At 34.3% G+C, this 22674-nt stretch overlaps 1 protein-coding gene across 6 annotated transcripts in view; it reads left to right on the top strand.

The window, feature by feature from the left end:
- LOC125656617 (histone deacetylase 6-like) overlaps positions 1–22674 on the top strand; it is a 122020-nt gene that overhangs the window by 45072 nt on the left and 54274 nt on the right. For all 6 annotated transcript variants that reach the window (XM_056143685.1, XM_056143684.1, XM_056143686.1 and 3 more), the window contains 14 exons: positions 3706–3790; positions 3930–3970; positions 4154–4250; positions 5216–5287; positions 8405–8430; positions 8745–8849; positions 10480–10548; positions 11119–11245; positions 11731–11796; positions 11915–11974; positions 13082–13171; positions 15686–15789; positions 16551–16618; positions 16730–16784. In XM_056143685.1, the coding sequence (XP_055999660.1) occupies positions 3706–3790; positions 3930–3970; positions 4154–4250; positions 5216–5287; positions 8405–8430; positions 8745–8849; positions 10480–10548; positions 11119–11245; positions 11731–11796; positions 11915–11974; positions 13082–13171; positions 15686–15789; positions 16551–16618; positions 16730–16784 (1065 nt within the window). The remainder of the gene's footprint in view (positions 1–3705; positions 3791–3929; positions 3971–4153; positions 4251–5215; positions 5288–8404; positions 8431–8744; positions 8850–10479; positions 10549–11118; positions 11246–11730; positions 11797–11914; positions 11975–13081; positions 13172–15685; positions 15790–16550; positions 16619–16729; positions 16785–22674) is intronic.

The raw sequence follows: 22674 nt of genomic DNA, 5'->3' as shown, positions 1-22674 counted from the left end.
AGAGGGCACACATATCATATGTTCAAAAGAACACTTTCCGTTGCAGCAAGACAATTTCGGGGCACTTTCATTGTATCATGCGTGTACTATGATAGTAATAGAATAATCATTTAGCCTCTTTAAAAGTTAATACCTGCTGCCTTGATTTTAAACTTTTCAATCAACCTTGTGAAATAAAGAACAATTGTTTATATTAACAAAGATTTTAGAAAATTTTATAGAGAAAAAAAGGGCATGGTGCAATTAAAAAGGGCATGGCGCCAGCCAAAAAGGGCATGGTGCAGCACCATGCTAGTTTGCTTAGATTTAACACTAGCAACAAATGGCTTTGATTCAGTCATATACATCATGGAGATTTTCCTGACCTTTTTATGACCCAAGGTTGATGATTTTGTCTGGGCTGCGTTCAAGATCATAGCGGCTACGTAGGGCTCGGTAGCGGCTACGATCTTGAACGATATGCTAGCCTAGCCCTACGTAGGGATAACAAGCGTTAATTCATACAGTGCATTCAATATACCTAGATATCTAGCCTAGCATCTACAGTACACGACACGAGTTTTATGCGTGTTCCACGCAACGCGGTGGAACAAATTTGCCCCAAACACGGTGGACCTTTAAAATTGTCGGCACCTTTGAAGTCCTATTTTTCCGCGCGAGCTAGACATTGAAGTCCATGCACGGAGGATCTCCATGGATGCCACCGCGCATCTCCATGGATGTCACCTGTACCTCCGTCGATGCCACTGTGTACCTCCGTGTGATAAAACAAAGAAATAATTTCCGAAATGATTCACCCAAAAAACCTTTTCGCTTGGCCAGCATACATGCCCTCACCCCATTACTTATTTAGAAATTAGCTATAAATCATTCAATTCTTGTAATTGTTGTTTAATGATACGTTGGTGTTTTCGGTTCATATCCGTATGTAGACTTCCCTGCAGACGTTCACACCTTTTTATGAAACGCCCAAATTCTTGACATCCTGTATATAAACACCTGTGTTATTCCTACCACTCGTCGGTACATTGTTTCACGGCACGTGCAGCACAATTTCACCAAATAAAAGAAGGGTCATGAACAACGACAATCACATGACAGTAATTTCAATTTGATAAACAGCAGTTCAAAGAAATGTGTACCATAAGCAATAGTTTATTTTTACGTAAGGTTTTCATTGTAATTAGGAATATGTGATTAAGGTCAGCTATATACATGTACATGTTTACGTTGGATATGAATTTCATTATGTACTCAACTGTGAAGCAATGTGAGCAAAGAATCAAATTTTTATCACTTAAACAAATAAATATTAAAACTATCTTTACTTTTAAACAAACCTTTAGAAAACTCCGTACTTTCATTAGGAAAATTTCATTAGAATGCCCATACTTCACATTAATAATAACACGTTTTTTTTTCTAACTTGATAAATACTTTATTACACGCATGTATTATTTACTAAATGTATATATAACAGCTTTTTGTCTTTATATTTTTATATACCATTGCATAATGGTGATGAGATCCAATAAATTGAATTGAGTACATGTAGTCTTGAAATATCACAAAGTAAAGAGTTGACAACGATTGAAATAAAAATGCAGACGTTTTCTCGTTTATTCAGTAACTCAATAACTTGCGCGTCTTCTGAATGAAAGTTGTAAAACAAACGTACTAGGTTTTGGGCAGTTATAACATAATACGGGGGTAAAATTCATCTAATCTCCACTAGCAATGGGTTTTGAGTCAACTGTGCCTTCGTGCACGAATAATCTCGGCTAACGAAGATGAAACAAAAAAAACCCTATTTTTTATGATTACCAATGCTCTCTCTCTCTCTCTCTCTCTCTCTCTTTCTCTTTCAATATCTAATGCATCTAAAGATTAAATTAAAGATTTTAATAATCGATAGCGTATATGAATAAAAGCAAATAATCGTTAAGTCATTTCTGTTTATATATTAGTTTTTTTTTTCATGAACTAGTTGCATTTGACACCGAGGATTTACATCCTTAAATATTGATTACAAGCACGTAGAATCGGAGAGGGTGTACTTTGAAAACTTGAAAGGTTTTCGTAATCGGACAATTTAAGCACCATTTTTGTGGTTATTTTATTGCTTGTCAAGAAATTTACACAACTTAACTGGCAACATACCCCTTCTGATACATTGAAAAATATAAGTAATGTTAGCACGGGGCTCTATAAAGTTCAATCTGCAGTTTGGTCATACTTCGTCATTCAATAACTTATTCAAAATAAAAAAAAATGTTTGTCGGGTTAGCGGTAATATGATGTATGACTATAACAATGACCTGTGTATAACTTGTACATTCCATGCAAATTCGAAGGGGTTTTCGCCTCAGTAGAACAATGGGAGTCAGCTAATACGTGTATTTGAAATCAACAGAAGTGCTTAGCTTCTTGCGGAAAGTGTGAAATATATTGGGTCGGCGTAAGATACCCGTGATCTTAGACTAGATCTGATACCGCGCCGACCCAATATATTTCACACTTTTCATGAGAAGTCAAAACCCAAACTAGCTAACCGTAATTTAGTTATACTGTGAGAAAGACCCTAGGAATTTGCATGGTATATACTTATTATACAAAAATCATTGCATTATCCAGACACTCCCGATGAACATTTTTTTTTATGAAAACCTCTATCAAAGTACATCGAACATAAGTCTCGGTCAAATGTAATTAACTCGGGATTTTAAAAATAAATCATTCGATGGTTTGTATTTTTGCTTCTATTAATTACGTAATAAATTAATTCCAATTTGTTAATCATCGACAATGCTCTAATTTCTATATTGGATAAAGTTATATTTGTCAAGATGCATATCAACACAATATGATGGAGGTAATTATGTTAAACAGCGCATTTGTCACACACACACAGAGAGAGAGAGAGAGAGAGAGAGAGAGCACATGGGTAATTATTAAATATCCCTATCACATGTTGTACATGTATGTTTTTCATTTACTGAATATACTAATTCGCTTTCAAAACAGGAATTGCCTGCAAGTACACATTATTTAAACATAGAATTTTTAGAATATTTTAATGAAGAAAGAAGACTAAAAGAAAAAAGTCAAAACCAGGTTTTCTTAAAAGCATAATATATAGTGTTTGGTATCGTTGGAATCAGCTCAATATGCTGAAAAACAATATAAGTATCAAGGGGGGGGGGGGGATATTGACATTTTTTCTTTTCTTAAAATTCCACCCTTATCTTGATTATTTGGCCTGCGGCACATTTTCACATCTCCTGCAAGGCGCCCGTGGCCAGAACAAAGCTCTTAGCAGCTGTGTGTATTCGCAAATAACACACACTGTGGAACACGGAGGACACGGTGTATCTCCGTGGATTTTCCTCCGTGGTCTTTCCACGGTGGGGTGTATAAAACTCGTGTCGTGTACTGTAGGCTAGCTGCTACAATCTTGAACGCAGCCCAGCCTGTCTACAATAATGGCTGTAGTCACAGTTATATGAACAAAACAAAATAGATACTTTTCATTCTGATGAACAGATAAGTCAAGGTCAGAGCGGTATGGTAGATAGAGGTCAACAAACATGCCTGGGCCTTAGTTGGGAGAACATTGTCTCACTAACTGATACCTTTTAAAAAAAATTTCCTCCAAGTGTTTCAAGTGAACGTTTAATAAATTATGTACGTGTGTGTTTTGTACAGCCATCCCGAGGCCCCAGACAGGATTACGCGGATATTTGATAAACACACAGAATGGGGACTGACTGAAAGATGTACAAGGGTCGAGGTAAACAATAAAAAAATTCAACTGATACAGCTACAAATTGTTCATAAAAATACAATAATCAAATTCTGAAATGTCTTTTGTCTAAAGATCTAATTCGGTTATTGTTGATAAACTAATATATTTTTAAATACTGTTTTAGACAAGAATGGCCACTGAAGCGGAACTGACCCTAATCCACAGGTTTTAATTTTAGACTTATATTTTCTGTAATATCAACATATTTGCTGCAAAAAATAATTTGAGTCACAGTGTTTTGTAAATGAGGCTATTGTGACAGTGTTCTGTGTTCATATATTAGTGGATAATTAACGTTTCAGTAACATTGACTGGCATCTCCATACTCAAGTTTGAGATTTATTTCAGTTCAGCTCATGTTGAGGAAATAAAGAGCACTGAAGATAAAAATCCATTTGAACTGAAAAATATGGAAGGGAAGTTTTCCTCCATTTATCTTTGTAAAGTAAGTGGAATATTTATAATCTAGTCAAGTATTACGCAATGTGCTTTTTAAAGCAATATGGCCATCTGTTTTCCATTCCTTGGTTTAACAGGAAGACCAAAAAGATCAATTCTATGACAATTACAACAATACTTTCTTTTATATAAACCCAATCTCATGAAAATTAGATCCTTTGATCCGCTCACCTGTGTGGAGGGATCATAGGTGAGTGGATCAAAGGATCTAATTTTGATTAGATTGATAAAAACCATGATGAATCAAGAAATCTTAATGAGGATAATGCCTTGATTAACAATTGACAGACATTTCGTGCTTACCTAACTGTCATTGCAATTTGAAGTTGATTAAAATAACAATTGTTTTTAAGTCCCCCGAACAAAGTTGGGCTGACTAATAATTAGTTTGATGAGGGATCTTTATATTTGTTTCCATATCATAACCTGAGTGAGCATTGATTGATCAACATTAGTTAGGGACCTAAAGACGTCCCCAAGTTATGCCCCTTGATGTTGTGGAAAATACCCAAATATGAGGTTTTGGCTAATGACTGTAAGCCTTAACAGAATCTGTAGAAATTTGGAAATGTTTTAATAAGGACTACTATAAAACGCAGAATGAGTTCAGTTTTGACAAATCTCTCTTGTTATTCTGTTAGTAAGCACTTTCAGTACTTTGATTATTCTGTAGGTAAGCACCTTGATGAATAGAAAATAGCCAAATATTTTTGTTTTAAGTGAAAACTTGAGTTCAGTCATAAACAAATCAATTGGAATTTGGAATTCTTCTTAGTGACTAATAAACACATTTTGGAGTTCAAATTTGACCAATATCACTTTTGCCATTCTGGAGTTATGCCCCCTGATAATGCAATCATTTCCGATACTTGCATCTTCAGTATCTTGAAGATTCTCATTTGATGATGTACAGAAGTTTTGTTTCTCACAAGATCTGCATGTTTGTTGTAGGACTCATACTTCTCTGCTCGGATGGCTGCCGGATTTGTGTTGGATGTGGTGGATAATGTATTGACTGGTCAGGTAGGCAAGGCAGTCCAGTATGTTGTGATATTTGATTGGATGTTATAGATAATGTAATATTCATCAAGTGTAACTGGGAAGTCATGAATTCGAGCCCCGATCGTGCCATGGCTGCGCCAAACCTAAGACAATCACATAAACATAGGTAGTGAATGCTCCTTCACCAAACACTCAACATTTAGAGGTGTATGGAGCGCCAAATTAACATAAACTCAAATAATTGAAGATATCTTCAATTATTTGAAGATATCATCAATTCATTTGATGTGCGCAACAATTTAATTAAAGATCTTTTCAAATAATTAATGATATCTTCAATTCTGAATTATTGCGCGCATTAAATGAATTGATGATAGCATTAATTCTTCTGCTGAATTGATGCGCGCTTTAATTGAATTAATGATCTCTTCAAATGAATTAATGATATCAACAATTGAATTGATGTGCGCTACAATTCAATTGAAGAGAGCAATAATTGATATAATGCGCGCATTAAATCAATTGATGAGTGCAATAATTGAATTGATGCACGCATTAATTCATTTGATGAGAGCAATAATTGAATTGAAGCATCAAATCTAATATTGCTCTCATTAATTCAATTGATGCTCTCATCAATTGAATTGAAGAGAGCAATAATTGAATTAATGCGCGCATTAAATCAATTATTGCTCTCATTAATTCAATTGATACGCGCATTAATTCAATTGATGAGAGCAATAATTGAATTGAAGCGCGCATTAATTCATTTGATGAGAGCAATAATTGATTTAATGCGCGCATTAATTCAATTAAAGAGAGCAATAATTGAATTGATGATATCTTCAAATAATTGAAGATATCTTCAATTATTTGAGTTTATGTTAATTTGGCGCTCCATAGAGGTGAGAATCACGGATCTTTTGGATATGACCTTAAAATCAGAGGTCCCGTGTCAGAGCAGGCATTGACACATTAAAGAATCCCTCACTGCTATGGCAATAAGTGCCAAGCATAGGTCTAAATTTATGGTACTTAATAATAATAACATTTATTTATATAGCGCCTTATATGACTATGAATAATCACTCTAAAGCACTGCACACAATAAAAATGATACAGCATGTTATAAAAGTAGTAGGACTGGTGATGTCTCAAATATGAGTAAATAATTCTCATAAAACAAACAAACAACCAACGTATTTATCAAGTAGTTATGCTTATTGATTTGATATTTTATGAATTTTTATGGTAGTTGAGACGATATAACGACTGAGTGATATGGATAAGGTAAAGCTGGTCACGTCGGTGTGTCTAATCATTAGACATTGTAGATAAAGTAATACTAGTCAATTAAATACCTTTGTCTGTTGATTTGATGTTCTATTAATTTTTCAATGTGAATAAAGTATATGCGTAATGATCGGAAGTTACAGATAATGTAGTCTTAGTCAGATAGGTGTGTCTAATAATTGGATGTTACAGATTAATAGAATCCTTCATTAGTACGAGTGTGGGATAGGGAAATTCCACCGAGGGGACAAGATTCGCAGTTTAGGACGAGGCTTTGCCGAGTCCTAGACAGCGAATCTTGTCCCCTCGGTGGAATTTCCCTATCCCACACGAGTAAATAATGAAGGATTATTTTTCTCACATTTTACCTACAGTTTAGTGTATAAATTTAGGAGCTTTGAGAAAATTCTAAATTATCAAAATCCTCATTTGAACTTCGATGCAAAAACTAATTAGATAGGCAGAAAGAGCATACCCGAAAATGGTTTACACTATAAGTGTAAACTTAAAAACCCAAGATTGTCCGCCAGAAAGCTATATAAATTAAAATTCAAAGATAACAATGCAAAATATTTTTACTTCACCGTGTAACGTAAATCTTCACCGTGTAACGTAAATCATAGAAAATATATGACGTCACAATCAAATGACGCCGCAGCAGTGTGAGACAGAAAAATCTCACATGGCTGTCTCACATGGGTAAAGTCAATCTCACACTGGTGATTATGTGAGAAAATATAATCCTTGTCAAGTAGGCATGTTTAATAACTGGTTGTTGTGAATATGTAATGCTAGATAAATCAGTGAATATGTAATGCTAGATAAATCAGTGAATATGTAATGCTAGTTAAATCAGTGAATATGTAATGCTAGTTATATCAGTATCTCAAATGAATGGATGCTACAGATAGTATAACACCAGTCTAAAAGATTTGTCTAATAACTGTATGTAATGGCCATGTAATGCCAGTCAAGTGGGTGTGTCTAATGATTGGATGTTATATTTATGTAATGTCAGTCAAGTGGGTGTGTCTAATGATTGGATGTTATATATATGTAATGTCAGTCAAGTGGGTGTGTCTAATGATTGGATGTTATGCATATGTAATGTCAGTCAAGGGGGTGTGTCTAATGATTGGATGTTATGTATATGTAATGCCAGTCAAGTGGGTGTGTCTAATGATTGGATGTTATATAAATGTGATGTCAGTCAAGTGGGTGTGTCTAATGATTGGATGTTCTGAATAGTGTAATGGTGGTGAAATCGGTAAATCTAATCATGGGATGATGTACAGTTGAACTTCAGTATCTCAGAAACCAACGGATATGTCGAAGGGATTCAAAAGTCCCAACCACTTATTCTTTTTTACTCTCGATATCTCAAATCCTCAGATATCTCAAAGTTTTTTCTCAGTGCCAATGTTTGACTGTATTGCTAGTCTAGATGACATACATTTTCTATGCTGATTTTGCAATCAGAGAAGTATATAAGTGCTGTTTCAAAGTCGGCCCACTGACAATAAGTGTTAAGATTATATCCTTAAAACAATATACCCCAGCATTCATTAGTAACTAGCCAGGTATTCGTAGCTCTGTCTTATAAATGCTGTTTCAAAGTTGGCCCACTGACAATAAGCGTTAAGATTATATTCGTAAAACAATATATCCCAGCATTCATTAGTAACTAGCCAGGTATTCGTAGCTCTGTCTTATGATGATTAAGGTAATGAACTAGTTTATTGTGTTGTATGTGACATGCTTCTAGTAATGTAAATATTAATTATGAAGTAGTGGGTATTTACAGGAGGATATTAGCATAATGATTAGATTCTTTTTTAATTGCAGAGTCAGAATGGAGTTGCGATTGTTAGGTATGTATATTATTTTTACACCTATGAAAACAAAATTATGGGTTACTTTAGATATGAATCACCATATTTTGTGACTAACTCATAACTTTGTTGGATGCATAGCAAAAGGTTTGCTCATGATTGACCCTGAACCAAGGTCATTTGGTCAAAGTTACAGCATTAAGTATTTAAATTAAACCAAGATATTGAAATCACCTGAATCATTTGATGTGAGGCATTGCCCCTTTTGTTAATGTCATTTCATGGAGATCAGCTATGTAAACTTAACAGTGATACTAGATTTACCTTGTTATAGGAGTGGTGTTTAATTTCAGACCTCCAGGACACCATGCTGAATGCACGCAGGCAATGGGATTCTGTTTCTTCAATAATGTAGCCATTGCTGCCAAATACGCACAAAACAAATACAATGTCAAAAAGTAAGTCAGATCTGTAGGCGTGCTGATGGAAAAGATGGTTAGATATAGCATAAACCCTGCATATACCTGTTCTTTTATTTCTGAGTCAGTGATATTTTGACACCATTTTTGCAGTTTTGGATATGCTACATGTAATTCATTATAAAAATCCTGCAGCAAACTATAAATCTGTACGAATTTGATATAAACAGACACGATATCGATAATTTATTTATTTTATAAATCTGTACGAATTTGATATAAACCAGACACGATATCGATAATTTATTTATTTTATAAATCTGCACGAATTTGATATAAACAGACACAATATCAATAATTCATTTATTTTATAAATCTGCACGAATTTGATATAAACAGACACAATATCGATAATTTATTTATTTTATAAATCTGCACGAATTTGATATAAACAGACACGATATCGATAATTTATTTATTTTATAAATCTGCACGAATTTGATATAAACCAGACACGATATCGATAATTTATTTATTTTAGAAATCTGCACGAATTTGATATAAACAGACACGATATCGATAATTTATTTATTTTATAAATCTGCACGAATTAAATATAAACAGACATGATACTGATAATTTATTTATTTTATAAATTCGTATGAGATTGATATAAACAGACACAATATTGATAATTTATGTGTTTTATAAATCTTCATGAATTTGATATAAACGGACACAATATCAATAATTTATGCAGACACAGTATCCATAATTTACACAGACACAATATTGATAATTTACGCAGACACAATATCGATAATTTATGCAGACATATTATCGAAAATCTATGATTGCCTCAATCTGATTCTGACATTTGATTGCATTTAATTTTGAATACGTTGGTATAGGAACCTGTATACATATATATTTAACTATTGTTATGGGTAAGGAAAAATCAGTAATAGGATTTCAAAGATTTAACAATTTATTTACTATTATTTAAATTAAATAAAATCAAAGAAAAATACTAGCTTACAGGAATCAAAATTCACAAAGCAGTGTCTGTTATTTGTTTACCAATGAGCTGAAATTCACACAAGGGAATAAGCCTGTTAATAGTGCTGTTGAAATCGGCTGTTCAGTCCCCAGTAATGCAATATCCATTGTAATTCTGTAGAGTGATTATTACCACAAAATGTACAGTCTATTTATACTAAAACAACATCCAGAGAATTCTGTATCAAGAAAGTATACAATGCTAGCAAATATTGTATTATGTCATCTTTTTATAATTGAACTCTCCCAAACATCATTCTATAAATAGATCATTTAGAATCTTGTCTAGGTCACATGAGTACACACATACTACACAACACTGTATGTAGAGGAACAGATAACATTGAGACATGTAGAAATTAATTTCAGTCACAGATGTGTAAAGCTGTTTCAGATTCACTGTGATAGAACCAGAGAGAAGTCTACTCGAACATGGTTAAAGATGTTAGATGTCAGTATTCTTAAAACGCTTGCACTTTACAATTGAAGGTCATGTGAGAAGTGGTTTTCTACTTTTATATCATTATCTCATATTAACTAAAAGAGTACATGTAGATCTAATTTCAATCTGTGTAATGTAAATACGTAATGAATGACATTGACTTTTCAGAATTTTAATAGTGGACTGGGATATTCACCATGGTAACGGCACACAACAGCAGTTTTATGAGGACTCGAGGTGAAGTCTCTGTGGTAACTTTTACAGTAGACAGCACTAACCGAAGTTAGGAAATTTCAGAAATACATGTAGATACAAAACGTGAACTGATCTATTTGCACATTTATCATATAATTTATATATTGGTAAATTGTATTTCATTTTTAATACGTCATGAAACATTGCCTTTGAAAAGAGTTTTGAAGATCCCAAAGAACTTGTACAGGTTCATGTACTGTAGATAACTTTTATGTTGCGAGACCGTATTTCTGTATGGATACAATGATGTAGAAATGCACATGTATATATTCATGAGACATAACTTTCGCTAACTGTTATTTATTGCTAAAGTCTCCTATGTGTAAGAATTTATCAGCAAGAACTTAATGGCTAGTCTTGTGAAATTATGTGTAAATAATGTTCTTGCGAATATCATGTGATTTACAGTATACTGGTATAAAATTGTCGATACCTGTCCAGTGATATGAAGTTACAGTCCTGAGTTTTATTAAGCTTTACAAAGAGTTCATTTTAAGTACACGCTCAAGTTGTATCATGGATATTGTTTAATGAGCAGAGATTTTTCTTCAGTGTGCTTTTTATAAGCCTTCACCGCTACGACCAGAGTTTCTTTTATCCATGCACCACCCAGGGTAGCCACACCAATGTGGGGGAGGGGGAAGGAGTTGGCTTCAATGTCAACATTGCGTGGAATAATGTAAGTTACTACTATATCAACCACACACCCCACATCTGAAATTTTAAAAGAGAAAAAAAAATCTGATATTCTATGTATTTTTGTCTATATTAAAAATTCATATGTATACACATTATGTAGAAATTTAATCTGGCCTGGAGGTTATAAAACTTCTTGAACTTGTTTTCGTACTCAAACTCTGTGCTCTAAATCATACTCATATCAAAAGTGAAGGTTATAAAAATTTTATAAAATCATTCATACTCAAATGGAGTACATGCTCAAGATTTTTCGAGTATGCTTCGGAGCTTGCTCAGAGTAGTACTCAAAACAAATATGGCTGAGTTTGAGTATGAGTATGGTAAAAGTTTTATAACCTCCTGGCCAGGCCTGGAAGTTGCTGAATGCAGATTAACTTCCACATTACAAACCTATAATACCATGCATGTATTAAAGGACAAAAGTAGTGTAGTCATGGAAATAGTGATGTCGTCATTATCTTATAGGGCCCCATGGGAGATTCCGAATACATTGCAGCCTTTCAGCAGGTTGTCATGCCAATAGCATACGAGGTAGGACTGAGTTAGAGAAATGATAAACTCACTCAGAAGTACATTTCCTGTTACACGGTTTGTTGTGTGCAATCATTTAAAGTGTATTCATACATTCCAATGTGTCTATCTGTTGCAGTTTGGTCCGGAGTTGGTTCTGGTGTCAGCAGGATTTGATGCTGCAATGGGAGATCCTCTGGTACAATATTTATTATGATGTATTGACAATATTCATGTACAGGGATCATGCAAGCTTGTATAGTCTCTAGTACAATATATAAATATTGCATGTAGTTGAGGGTAACATTGAAAATTTTCACCCCGAGAAAACCATTGTCAACCGAGGCATAGCTGAGGTTGACAATGGTTTCTCGAGGGGTGAAATTTCAATGTTACCCTCAACTACATGCAATATTTGTTTTATTATACTGAATGTTATATAAACAACAAAGCAGAAAAAACTTACATTTGTTTACATTTGATCAATCACTGTCATGCGATATTTCGTATATCGATGCGGGTATTCGTGTTTATTACAAACACTCAAATGACGTCATCTAACAATCTACGCCGAACCGTACACGCATAAATTTGATGCATATGATATTTTTTTATAACATCACCCGTTGTCAAGTACTGTTAGATACTATCACCCTGGAGCACGTGCTTTCTGTTCTCAGAGGGTAACAATATGTTTTTTCAAATGCTTCTCGACCAATCAGATTCAAGTATTTTACATGAATTAAAGTATAATAATATTTATTACGATGTATACGTATTGACAATATTCAAGTACAGGGATCATGCAAACTTGTATATTCTCTGGTACAATATTTGTAATGATGTATACACAATCTGCGTTTACAAGGATCATAAACAAGCTTGTGTATGATGCCCTGTACTTCTGGATCATAAACAAGCTTGTGTATGATGCCCTGTACTTCTGGATCATAAACAAGCTTGTGTATGATGCCCTGTACTTCTGGATCATAAACAAGCTTGTGTATGATGCCCTGTACTTCTGGATCATAAACAAGCTTGTGTATGATGCCCTGTACTTCTGGATCATAAACAAGCTTGTGTATGATGCCCTGTACTTCTGGTGATTTGGGCACAATGAAAATGATGTCTCTTGGCAGTTTGTCAAATTAAAAAGCACATTTTTTTTTCAGTATGTCTTCGCAGTTTATAAACTATCATCTGCTTCAAAACCATTATATATTGTATAATATGGTTATCATAAGTATTCATTCCCTAAATATTAATAATAATTTTGAATAAATGTATATCAAATGGTAAATTGTAGGGATGTTACCTGGTCACGCCTGCTGGATATGGTCACATGACCCACATGTTGTCTTCACTAGCCAATGGAAAATTAGTTATGGTGTTAGAGGTAAGTTTAAAACAATATGATTTTCTATGTATGTAGTGTCATGATCAGATATTTGAAATAATAGAAGCTTTCCCCGAGAGGATATTCAATGCATATCATATATTCATTTTTTTTAGCTCACCTGAGCTGAAAGCTCAAGTGAGCTTTTCTGATCGCTATTTGTCCGTCGTCTGTCTGTCCGTCTGTCTGTCTGTCCGTCTGTCTGTTAAACTTTTCACATTTTCGACTTCTTCTCCAGAACCACTGGGCCAATTTCAACCAAACATGGCCAAAAACATCCTTGGGTGAAGGGCTTTCAAGTTTGTTCAAATGAAGGGCCATGTCCCTTTCAAAGGGGAGATAATCACAAAAATGCAAAAATAGGGTGGGGTCATTTAAAAATCTTCTTCTCAAGAACCACTGGGCCAGAAGAGCTGAAATTTACCTGAAAGCTTCCTGACATATTGCAGATTCAAGTTTGTTCAAATCATGGTCCCCGGTGGTAGGATGGGGCCACAAGGGGGGATCAAAGTTTTACATACAAATATATAGGAAAAATATTTAGAAATCTTCTTCTCAAAAACCACTGAGCCAGAAAAGCTGATTTTTACATGAAAACTTTCTGACATAGTGCAGATTCAAGTTTGTTCAAATCATGGCCCCCGGGGATAAGATGGGGCCCCAAGGGGGGATCAAAGTTTTACACACAAATATATAGGGAACAACTTTAAAAATCTTCTTCTCAAGAACTCACTAAGCCAGAAAGGCTGAGATTTACATGAAAGCTTCCTGACATAATGCAGATTCAAGTTTGTTCAAATCATGGGCCCCGGGGGTTGGATGGGGCCACAATAGGGGATCAAAGTTTTACATACAAATATATAGAAAAAATCTTTAAAAATCTTCTTCTCAAGAACCACTGAGTCAGAAAAGCTGATTTTTACATGAAAACTTTCTGACATAGTGCAGATTCAAGTTTGTTCAAATCATGGCCCCCGGGTATAGGATGGGGCCCCAAGGGGGGATCAAAGTTTTGCACACAAATATATAGGGAAAAACTTTAAAAATCTTCTTCTCAAGAACCACTAAGCCAGAAAAGCTGAGATTTACATGAAAGCTTCCTGATATAATGCAGATTCAAGTTTGTTCAAATCATGGGCCCCGGGGGTTGGATGGGGCCACAATAGGGGATCAAAGTTTTACATACAAATATATAGGAAAAATCTTTAGAAATTTTCTTCTCAAGAACCACTGAGGCAGAAAAGCTGATTTTTACATGGAAACTTTCTGACATAGTGCAGATTCAAGTTTGTTCAAATCATGGCCCCAGGGGGGTAGGATGGGGCCACAAGTGGGGGGGGGGGGGTCAAAGTTTTACATACAAATATAGGAAAAAGCTTTAAAAATCTTCTTCTCAAGAACCATTGGGCCAAAGAAGTTGACATTTACATGAAAGCTTTCTGACATAGTGTAGATTCAAGTTTGCAAAGGGTAGTTTGGGCCATAATAGGGACTAAGGTTTTACATGCAAATATATATGGAAAGTCTTCAGATATGGGCCAAGGTGACTCAGGTGAGCGATGTGGCCCATGGGCCTCTTGTTTAAAAATCATAACCCTTTGGATCAGGATGAGGTCACAGTACTGGCTCCAAGTTTTCATAGAAAATGTATAGTTAAAAATCTTCACCCATCGAACAGTGACCAGTTTCGGTGACCTTAGTGATAAACCGCGATTTTCTCATTAATCACTTGGATTAAATAAATAAATGACACACCTACCTTTAAAGTAATTAAATTCCTTTACTTTCATCCAAAAATTCCAAATTCATTGGTACGTTAATTGAATATATTTTCGTAACAAAAAACCTGTCACTTTGTGGTCCTATAACGGTGACATCACCTATTTCGGTGACCATTGTTGATACAAGTTTGCCAAAAGTTTGTAACTGTTAAAACATAAATATAGGAGGAATGTGCAACTAAACATCAATGAATTAAATAACATAGTGTAGAATTCCATACTTTTGGTATACTTTATATTAATTTGAAGGTTTGCTTGAAAAAGTAATATTAAGTAAATGGGCTTATTTTTTGGGTGCTTGTGTTGATTTTTTGCATATGCTCCTTCTAGTAGTTCATTTTCGGGAAAAAATTGAAGACGTACTCTATATATGTTTGCAAACACTACGGCAAAATTGATGATGCAATCTACACCCGGAAACGACAGCGCGCACACATAAACAAAAGGTCACTGATTCTGGTCAGGCACCGAAATAGGGCAGTCGACGATAGTTTAATGAACAGGAATGCTTTTACCAAAAATTTTGAAACTCATGTCTAAAATACAGAATAGTGAATTACAGGGAAAAAGTAACTTTAGATGTTCTTAGGAGTTTGTCATAACCACATTTGACAAACAGTGCTATGATAATATGTTGGTACCCTGAAACATGTCATATATATAATGTTACAATAACTGCTCTTGTCCTATTCTTTAGCCACTATGGTATTATAGTTTTTGTATGATTTGATAGGGAGGATATCATTTAGCAGCCATATCAAACTCCATGGCGATGTGTACCTCTATTCTCCTAGGGGATGGATGTCCACACCTGCCCTACACCCAGCCCAAAGACAGGTAAGTCATTGACACCACACCTGCCCACACCCAGCCCAAAGACAGGTAAGTCATTGACACCACACCTGCCCACACCCAGCCCAAAGACAGGTAAGTCAAAGAAATCATACCTATCCACACCCAGCCCAAAGATAGGTAAGTCATCGAAATCACACCCAGCTTAAAGACAGGTAAGTCATCGACATCACACCTACCCACACCCAGCCCAAAGACAGGTAAGTCATCCAGACCACACCTGCCCTACACCCAGCCCAAAGACAGGTAAGTTATCGAAACCACACATACCCACACCCAGCCCAAAGACAGCTACCAGTAAATCATTGAAATCATACTTATACCCACACCCAGCCCAAAGACAAGTAAGTCATCGAAATCACACCTATCTACACCCAGCCCAAAGACAGGTAAGTCACCGACACCATACATATCTACACCCAGCCCAAAAACAGGTAAGTCAACGAAATCATACCTACCTACACCCAGCCCAAAGACAGGTAAGTCATGGAAATCACACCCACAGTAATTAGTGCAGTAGAAGGCAAAAGTTTGTGTGATCCTTTGCGAAGAAGAATGGTCCATTTTAGAAGAGGTCCATGATTTCTCAAGGTTTGGTGCAGTTCACTCAGAACAGGAGACATTGATTTTGTAAACTACTGCAGTATTATTTGTTTAATTGTTATAATTTACTACAAATACCATGCAGTGAAGTTCAATTATTCATAAGTAAGAATCCTGCCTATTGCATTTTCTTTTTTTTCCAGTGCAATTAAGTGTATAAGAGATGCCTTAGATGTGCAGAAAGAGCATTGGAAGTCATTGAAGTTCAGAGGTAGGGAAATTTATCAGCATTCAGCAATGTCTGTTAGAAATACTTTCTAAACTGTTTACATGATAAAGAATACATCGGAAGCACAACTAATATCATGTTTTGTCTCTATAGTGAATATAAAAACAGAGGAAAAGGAAAATCCAGAAGATTTAGAAAAGGAAGAAAGGTAAGTGCCTGTGGTGATGGTTGTAACTAACATTTTACAGGATAGAACGATGTGGGGATGGGCTGTGCCCAACACTTGTTGTTCAGATGTGCTGCAGGCTGTTTTGGCTGAATGTACATTCAGGTTAAAACTGGATTATAGGATTCGAGCACTCTTGATTCACCTGCCAACAGTACAAGTTATTCTAAGCTGTTTGATCCAGAGGTTACATTGAACACATTTTTAGCTTTACTGAGCTTAAAGTTTTTGTCATAAAAGATTGTCTTCTGTCTGTTTGTCTGTCATTTCACATTCTTGCCTTCTTCTCAAAAAGCACTTGATCACTTGAAATCAAACTTGATATAAAGCATCATTGGGTAAAGGGGATTGAAATATCTTGTAGTAAGTGACAATGTTCTTTTGCAAAGGGATATAATAGAGACAAAGTAACAATATTATAAGCTTCCTTAAAAAATTTAAGATTTGACTTTGTTAAAGCCATGACCTGGGCAGGGCAAAACCACAATGGAGTTTGAAGTTTTAAGATTTTCATCTGAAGAAGAGAAGTTGTTGAATATGAATGGATATTCATGTTTGTTTAATCCATTATCCCTGCAGGCCAGGATGGGATCCAAGGGAGGTTAAAGTTTTATGTGAGAAATGTCAATGTTGAGGTGAGCAATGTGACCCACAGGCCTCCTCGTGTAATTACAAAACAAAGTCTAGAGATCCAGAATTTTTTTTGCAATATCTTATTTTCACCAGATCTGCATTATTGATTTACGATGAATTAATTTTGCATTCATAAAAATAAGCAACAGAGAGAATCAGGAATTTTTTTTTTTTTTTCATTGACATTATTTTGCTTTTAAATAAATAATTCAAATAATTATAGCCTGAATCTATAGAATGTGAATGTATTTTTCATAACAATATACATCCAGTACATTAAGTGGACACACCAAATTGTGGAAATTTCAATGCAGGTTTCATCAGTTATATCAATTAGTCCTTGATCAAGGTTTGAATCCATTGAGGATGTCCTGCTTTTGTTCTTGTAGCATACTGTTATAGAAATGTTCGTAACTTTAAAAGCTGTGTTGATGTGATTTGAAAGTCTTTTTTATTTCCTAACTTCTAAAGTGAAAAACTTGGAACTTTAAAATGTCATTCAATAGTGTCATGCTATTGTGCTAGCCAACAGTTTCTGACGGGGTTGGTGTAATGACCTGATAAGTGTAATGACCTGATTGACCTGATGGGCAATAATTCTATCTACACTAAAGCATATTTTAAAACTATGATATTTTAAGATTCGATCTAATTAAATATACGTTTTCCTTTCATAAAATACTAATTTTTTAAAAATATATGCATTTTAATGCATAATAATTCATCATTTTTAAACCCGAGGGGTGTAATGTCCTGATATTTGGTGTAATGTCCTGATGAGACATTTCTACAAAAATGATAAATTTTTACGATGTTTTATGCATCCAAATTAATTATGTTTATGAGTTGGTATATATCTTAAGATATTTAGCTATTATTTTTAATATTTGTTGGTTATTTTTCATTATTTTAGGTTTGAAATACACCAAGGGTGTAATGTCCTGATATCGGAATGACCTGATGACACAGTCGAGCGTTATTGAGTAATGTCCTGATATGTTATTTTATTGTCACAAAGCTTCTTTTGATGATATTTGTTTTCATATTGAATTCTTTCACAAACATACATTTGTCAAATGATATTTAAAAAAATCATTAATCAATAATATGGTAGCATTTGTTATTTTAAACTTATACTACATCAACTGATATCGGAATGACCTGATGAAAACTGATATGAGTATTATGGATAAACCAAAATTAAATGATAGATTTGTTCATTATCAATATTAATATAATGGCTGTACAATGTAAATAGTTATAAAACATTGGGTGAAAGGAGACATTTGTTTTTGAAATTTCCAAAATATTAGAAGATCTCTACATGCTAAATTATTAAAGATGTGGTATACTTAATATACACATATATAATAGAAACGGGGAAATACAAGGGGGAAGCATTAGAAGACAGAATATGTACTCCGTGTTCTTTAGATTGTGTAGGAGATGAGAGTCACGTTTTACTACATTGTACTGCATACTTGAAAATATCAGAACAAAATTCTTTACTACTATTGGTTGTAAAACCACACTGTCTATGTCAAATTCAGGTTGTATTATTTTTCTATTAACGAATTTCCCTTGACACACCGCCCAATTTATACGTTCAGCTTATATTTACAGTCTTTGATGTACAGAAAACGCTATAATGTGTAATATGTTATATTTGGAGTGTTATTATTTCTATATATATAAAAGCACAAAAACCCAACAACACCCTACTTTCTTAAAGTGTCGGATCTGAGAAGATACAAGGCCAGTAAAGAAATTTATAAAAGCACTGAAAAGGCCACGACACTGTTGGTTATTTAAAACTCAAATTTTCGACGCAACCCGCGTCTTTATCAAGAGACATATATTACATAAACAAATAACACACAAAAACGACAAGTATCGATAAACTACATTGGTGAGAAGAGTGATACACTATTGTACTGAGTGATAAAAATGGTGGTGGTTACGTTGTAAAGCATGTTTACTGACTATGGTTTAGAGAGTTTGTACCATGGTCGGGTCGGGATGAAAATAAAATTATTCTTGAAAAAATTACAGAAATCAGAAAAATTTAGAGGGAAAACTTACAAAACAATGCGATTACAACCACCGATCAACCATCAAAACCAAACGCGTGACCGAACCCGTAGGGGAACATTTCAACAAAGAAGGTCACATTTGGCAAGACATGCAAGTGGTTGTTATTGATCATAACCCATTATGGACTGATGCAGAGAGAAAGAGCACGGAAAAATCCTGGATGCACCGTTTGAAATCATTCCGTCCAGGTGGAATGAATAATTTGAATGATTTCACGCGCATGAGTCCAGGATAAATCCTTAGTTAAAATCAGTTTCCATAGCCTAATCGCCAAAATTCACCCGATAAGATATCTTATTTTGTTTGATTAATATAAATACAATTCGTTTCCCCGGTTTCAACGCTCTGACCTTGAGTTCCTTTATTTAACCTTGAGTTCCTTGTTTAGCCATAAAGAGGATTCCCAGGATTGCGATTGTTGTTTGACCTTCAATACTTCCTAATTATGTTAGAACATCATAAGAAATCATTACAATTATGAAATTTTATAGCTCTTTCTCTCTCTCTCCCTCTCATTTTTAAAATTTAAAAAAAAAAAAGGGGGGGGGATGATAATAAGGAAAAAAATGTATTGACCTTGAAGACTAGTATTTTATTAATATATCATCTTAAGACCTCTAAACTATGGTAAAACATTATTCTAAATCAACATAAATTCGGATTCGCATAGCTCTTTATGTTGTGATATCAGAATTTCTAGAATGCGGCTTCAATTTGTCTAACCTTGAAAAATATATTACCTTGAAAAATAATATTGAATCTTTTTCCTTAGACTTCTCTCCCATTCACCTATTCGATTGTTGATTTTAATGCTAGATCAGTGTCCTTTGATTGACTTTGTTGTTTAATCAAAAGTTGATGTGCTACATGTATTTCTTCACAAACCCTTAGTTAGACTATTGTATATAATTCTAAAGTCAGGACTTTATATCTCACATAATAGTTTAGCTTCAGATATAGCTATTAAATGAAAATTCTCTTATTTTATAAGAATAAACAAACTTGAAAGTTTGTAATTAATAATCTTAAGAGCAAGGACATAGGTGGATTTTGTACAGAGAGGTGGAAGTGGAAAACTTTTGATTTCCCATTTCATGATTGGAAGTCTCTCTCGATGCTTAGTTATGATTTGGAGCTTGCTTGTTGCTGTTACAGTTTAGAGGCACTCGGAACGTAGATCGCTAATGACGTCAGCTTTGAAATGATTGGTCAAGCGATATAGATTGAGTCCAATCATTTGATGGCTTGATAGGCTGAGGGTTTGGGAGGAAATCAGGAAATTAGAAACCCTTGACTAGCAAAGATGTTCAGCTTCATTTTTGAAGTTCCTGTTATCACATTCCAGCAATTATGAATGAATGGAAAACTGACTATTTGATTATGCAAGTTCATGTCATTCTTTGAGTCAAATAGCAAAGCAACACAGACCATGAACACTTTCTTTTGAATAGATATACTATAAATTGGAAAAACCAAATTGACTATTAATGATAGATTACTTAATAGAAATGTGATTTAATGGTCTTTGATTTACTTTGTATTGACTGGAAACTGAATGGTGGTTAAATGAGTAATGTCATGGAGGACAAGTTTCCTTTCCTCTGTGAATCATGTAATGAGCGTAGTTTAAAGGCTGAGGAATACTTTAAGCATCTACTAACTGTTTGGTTATTACAGACTGCCAGAGGGATCCATCTTATTGACTTCCAATTTTGAGTCATTGGAAATTCTTTCTGCAACATAGTTATCTAAGTCAGCTGATATTATTGATTTTTAACAAGGTGAAACAGGAAATTCCGAGAGATTTTGATTTTTTTTTTACTTATTGTTATGCATGTAACTTGAGAGAGAGAGAGAGTGTGATTCAGCAAAAAATGAAAAGGAAAATTCTTTAGTTGTGATTTCTTGAATATGACTGATTTTTGCCACCTAGGTAGAAGACAAATTGCATTGTTTGAGCGTGACAGTTAGTTGTTTGCATCAGGTTGTAAGGGGTTACTGTAGCTGAACAGTAGAGTATCAGGTTTCTGTCTCTCAGCCAAGGGGTGGCTTACCTGTGTTTCTTCGAATTATCTTGATTGCCAGAATTTTCTTTCCCATATGTGCAAAAAATAATGAATGTCACACTTTGTTTGTGATTGAACAGCAGGAAAGAACGCTGTAACCACATTCCGCTGGTGCATGATGAATGGCATCATGTTCATCAGGAATAAGTGTTAGCAGTACTTTGTTAGTACAGTGTTATACCATTAAACCATATTACTAAGTCAGAAACAGCATATCTTTAAAAAAGATTCATAATGGGCTTGAAATGCAAGTGTATATTACATTAATGTTTAATACTAAATCACATTACTAAGTCAGAAACAGCATATCTTTAAAAAAAATCATAATGTTCTTCAAATGTAAGTGTATATTACACTTGAAACGTGATTTATTTAATGAACTTGGATTGACATCAATTTATTTTGAAAACTTCATAAACAATAACACACTTTAATCTTTGTTTTCAAAACAAATAATAAACTCTCTATAATGAACTTTTGTCATGATATATAACCTTGAATTTTTTATGAAACCTTTTAAACATATTAGACTGTAGATTTTGATCATTTAAAGTGAAAAACAAAATTTGGAAAAAAATCGTGAATCAATCCCTTTAAAAGCCCAATATCCAATATTGAAGACTCTAATTTAAAAAGTGGTAAATGTAATATTTTATGTTGCTTTTTTTCATCAACTCAATTCAATGCCTGACACTATTTTGAGAAAAACAACTATATTGATTGAAGAGAAGTAACCTGTCTGTTTCTTGTCTTGGAGGGGGGAGGGTGAAGTGGAAAGGGGTTCCAGTTTACTTTTGGTAGTGATCAAAAAGTATTGTCTTGAGGATTTGTAAACACATATTTTAAGTTGCAAGGTTAAGGTGTTTGTGACAGAGTTATGAATGAAGTTATTCATCCCTGTGCTTGTGTTAAAGTAGGGGGAAATAAAATTATTGGCATAATTAAAAAATCTCTAGGAAGACTTCAGATTTCTTACAGATTTTACCTCCTGGACATTGATGTCTAGACCAATAATCACTAGGCAGCCATGCTTGACATAATCAATGCAAATAGATATATTGAAATCAGATTTAATAGAG

This window comes from Ostrea edulis, chromosome 7 (assembly GCF_947568905.1).
Source record: "Ostrea edulis chromosome 7, xbOstEdul1.1, whole genome shotgun sequence".
Lineage (NCBI taxonomy): Eukaryota > Metazoa > Mollusca > Bivalvia > Ostreida > Ostreidae > Ostrea > Ostrea edulis.
Note: the sequence above shows the minus strand (reverse complement) of the source record. Positions and strands in the feature narration are given on the sequence as shown.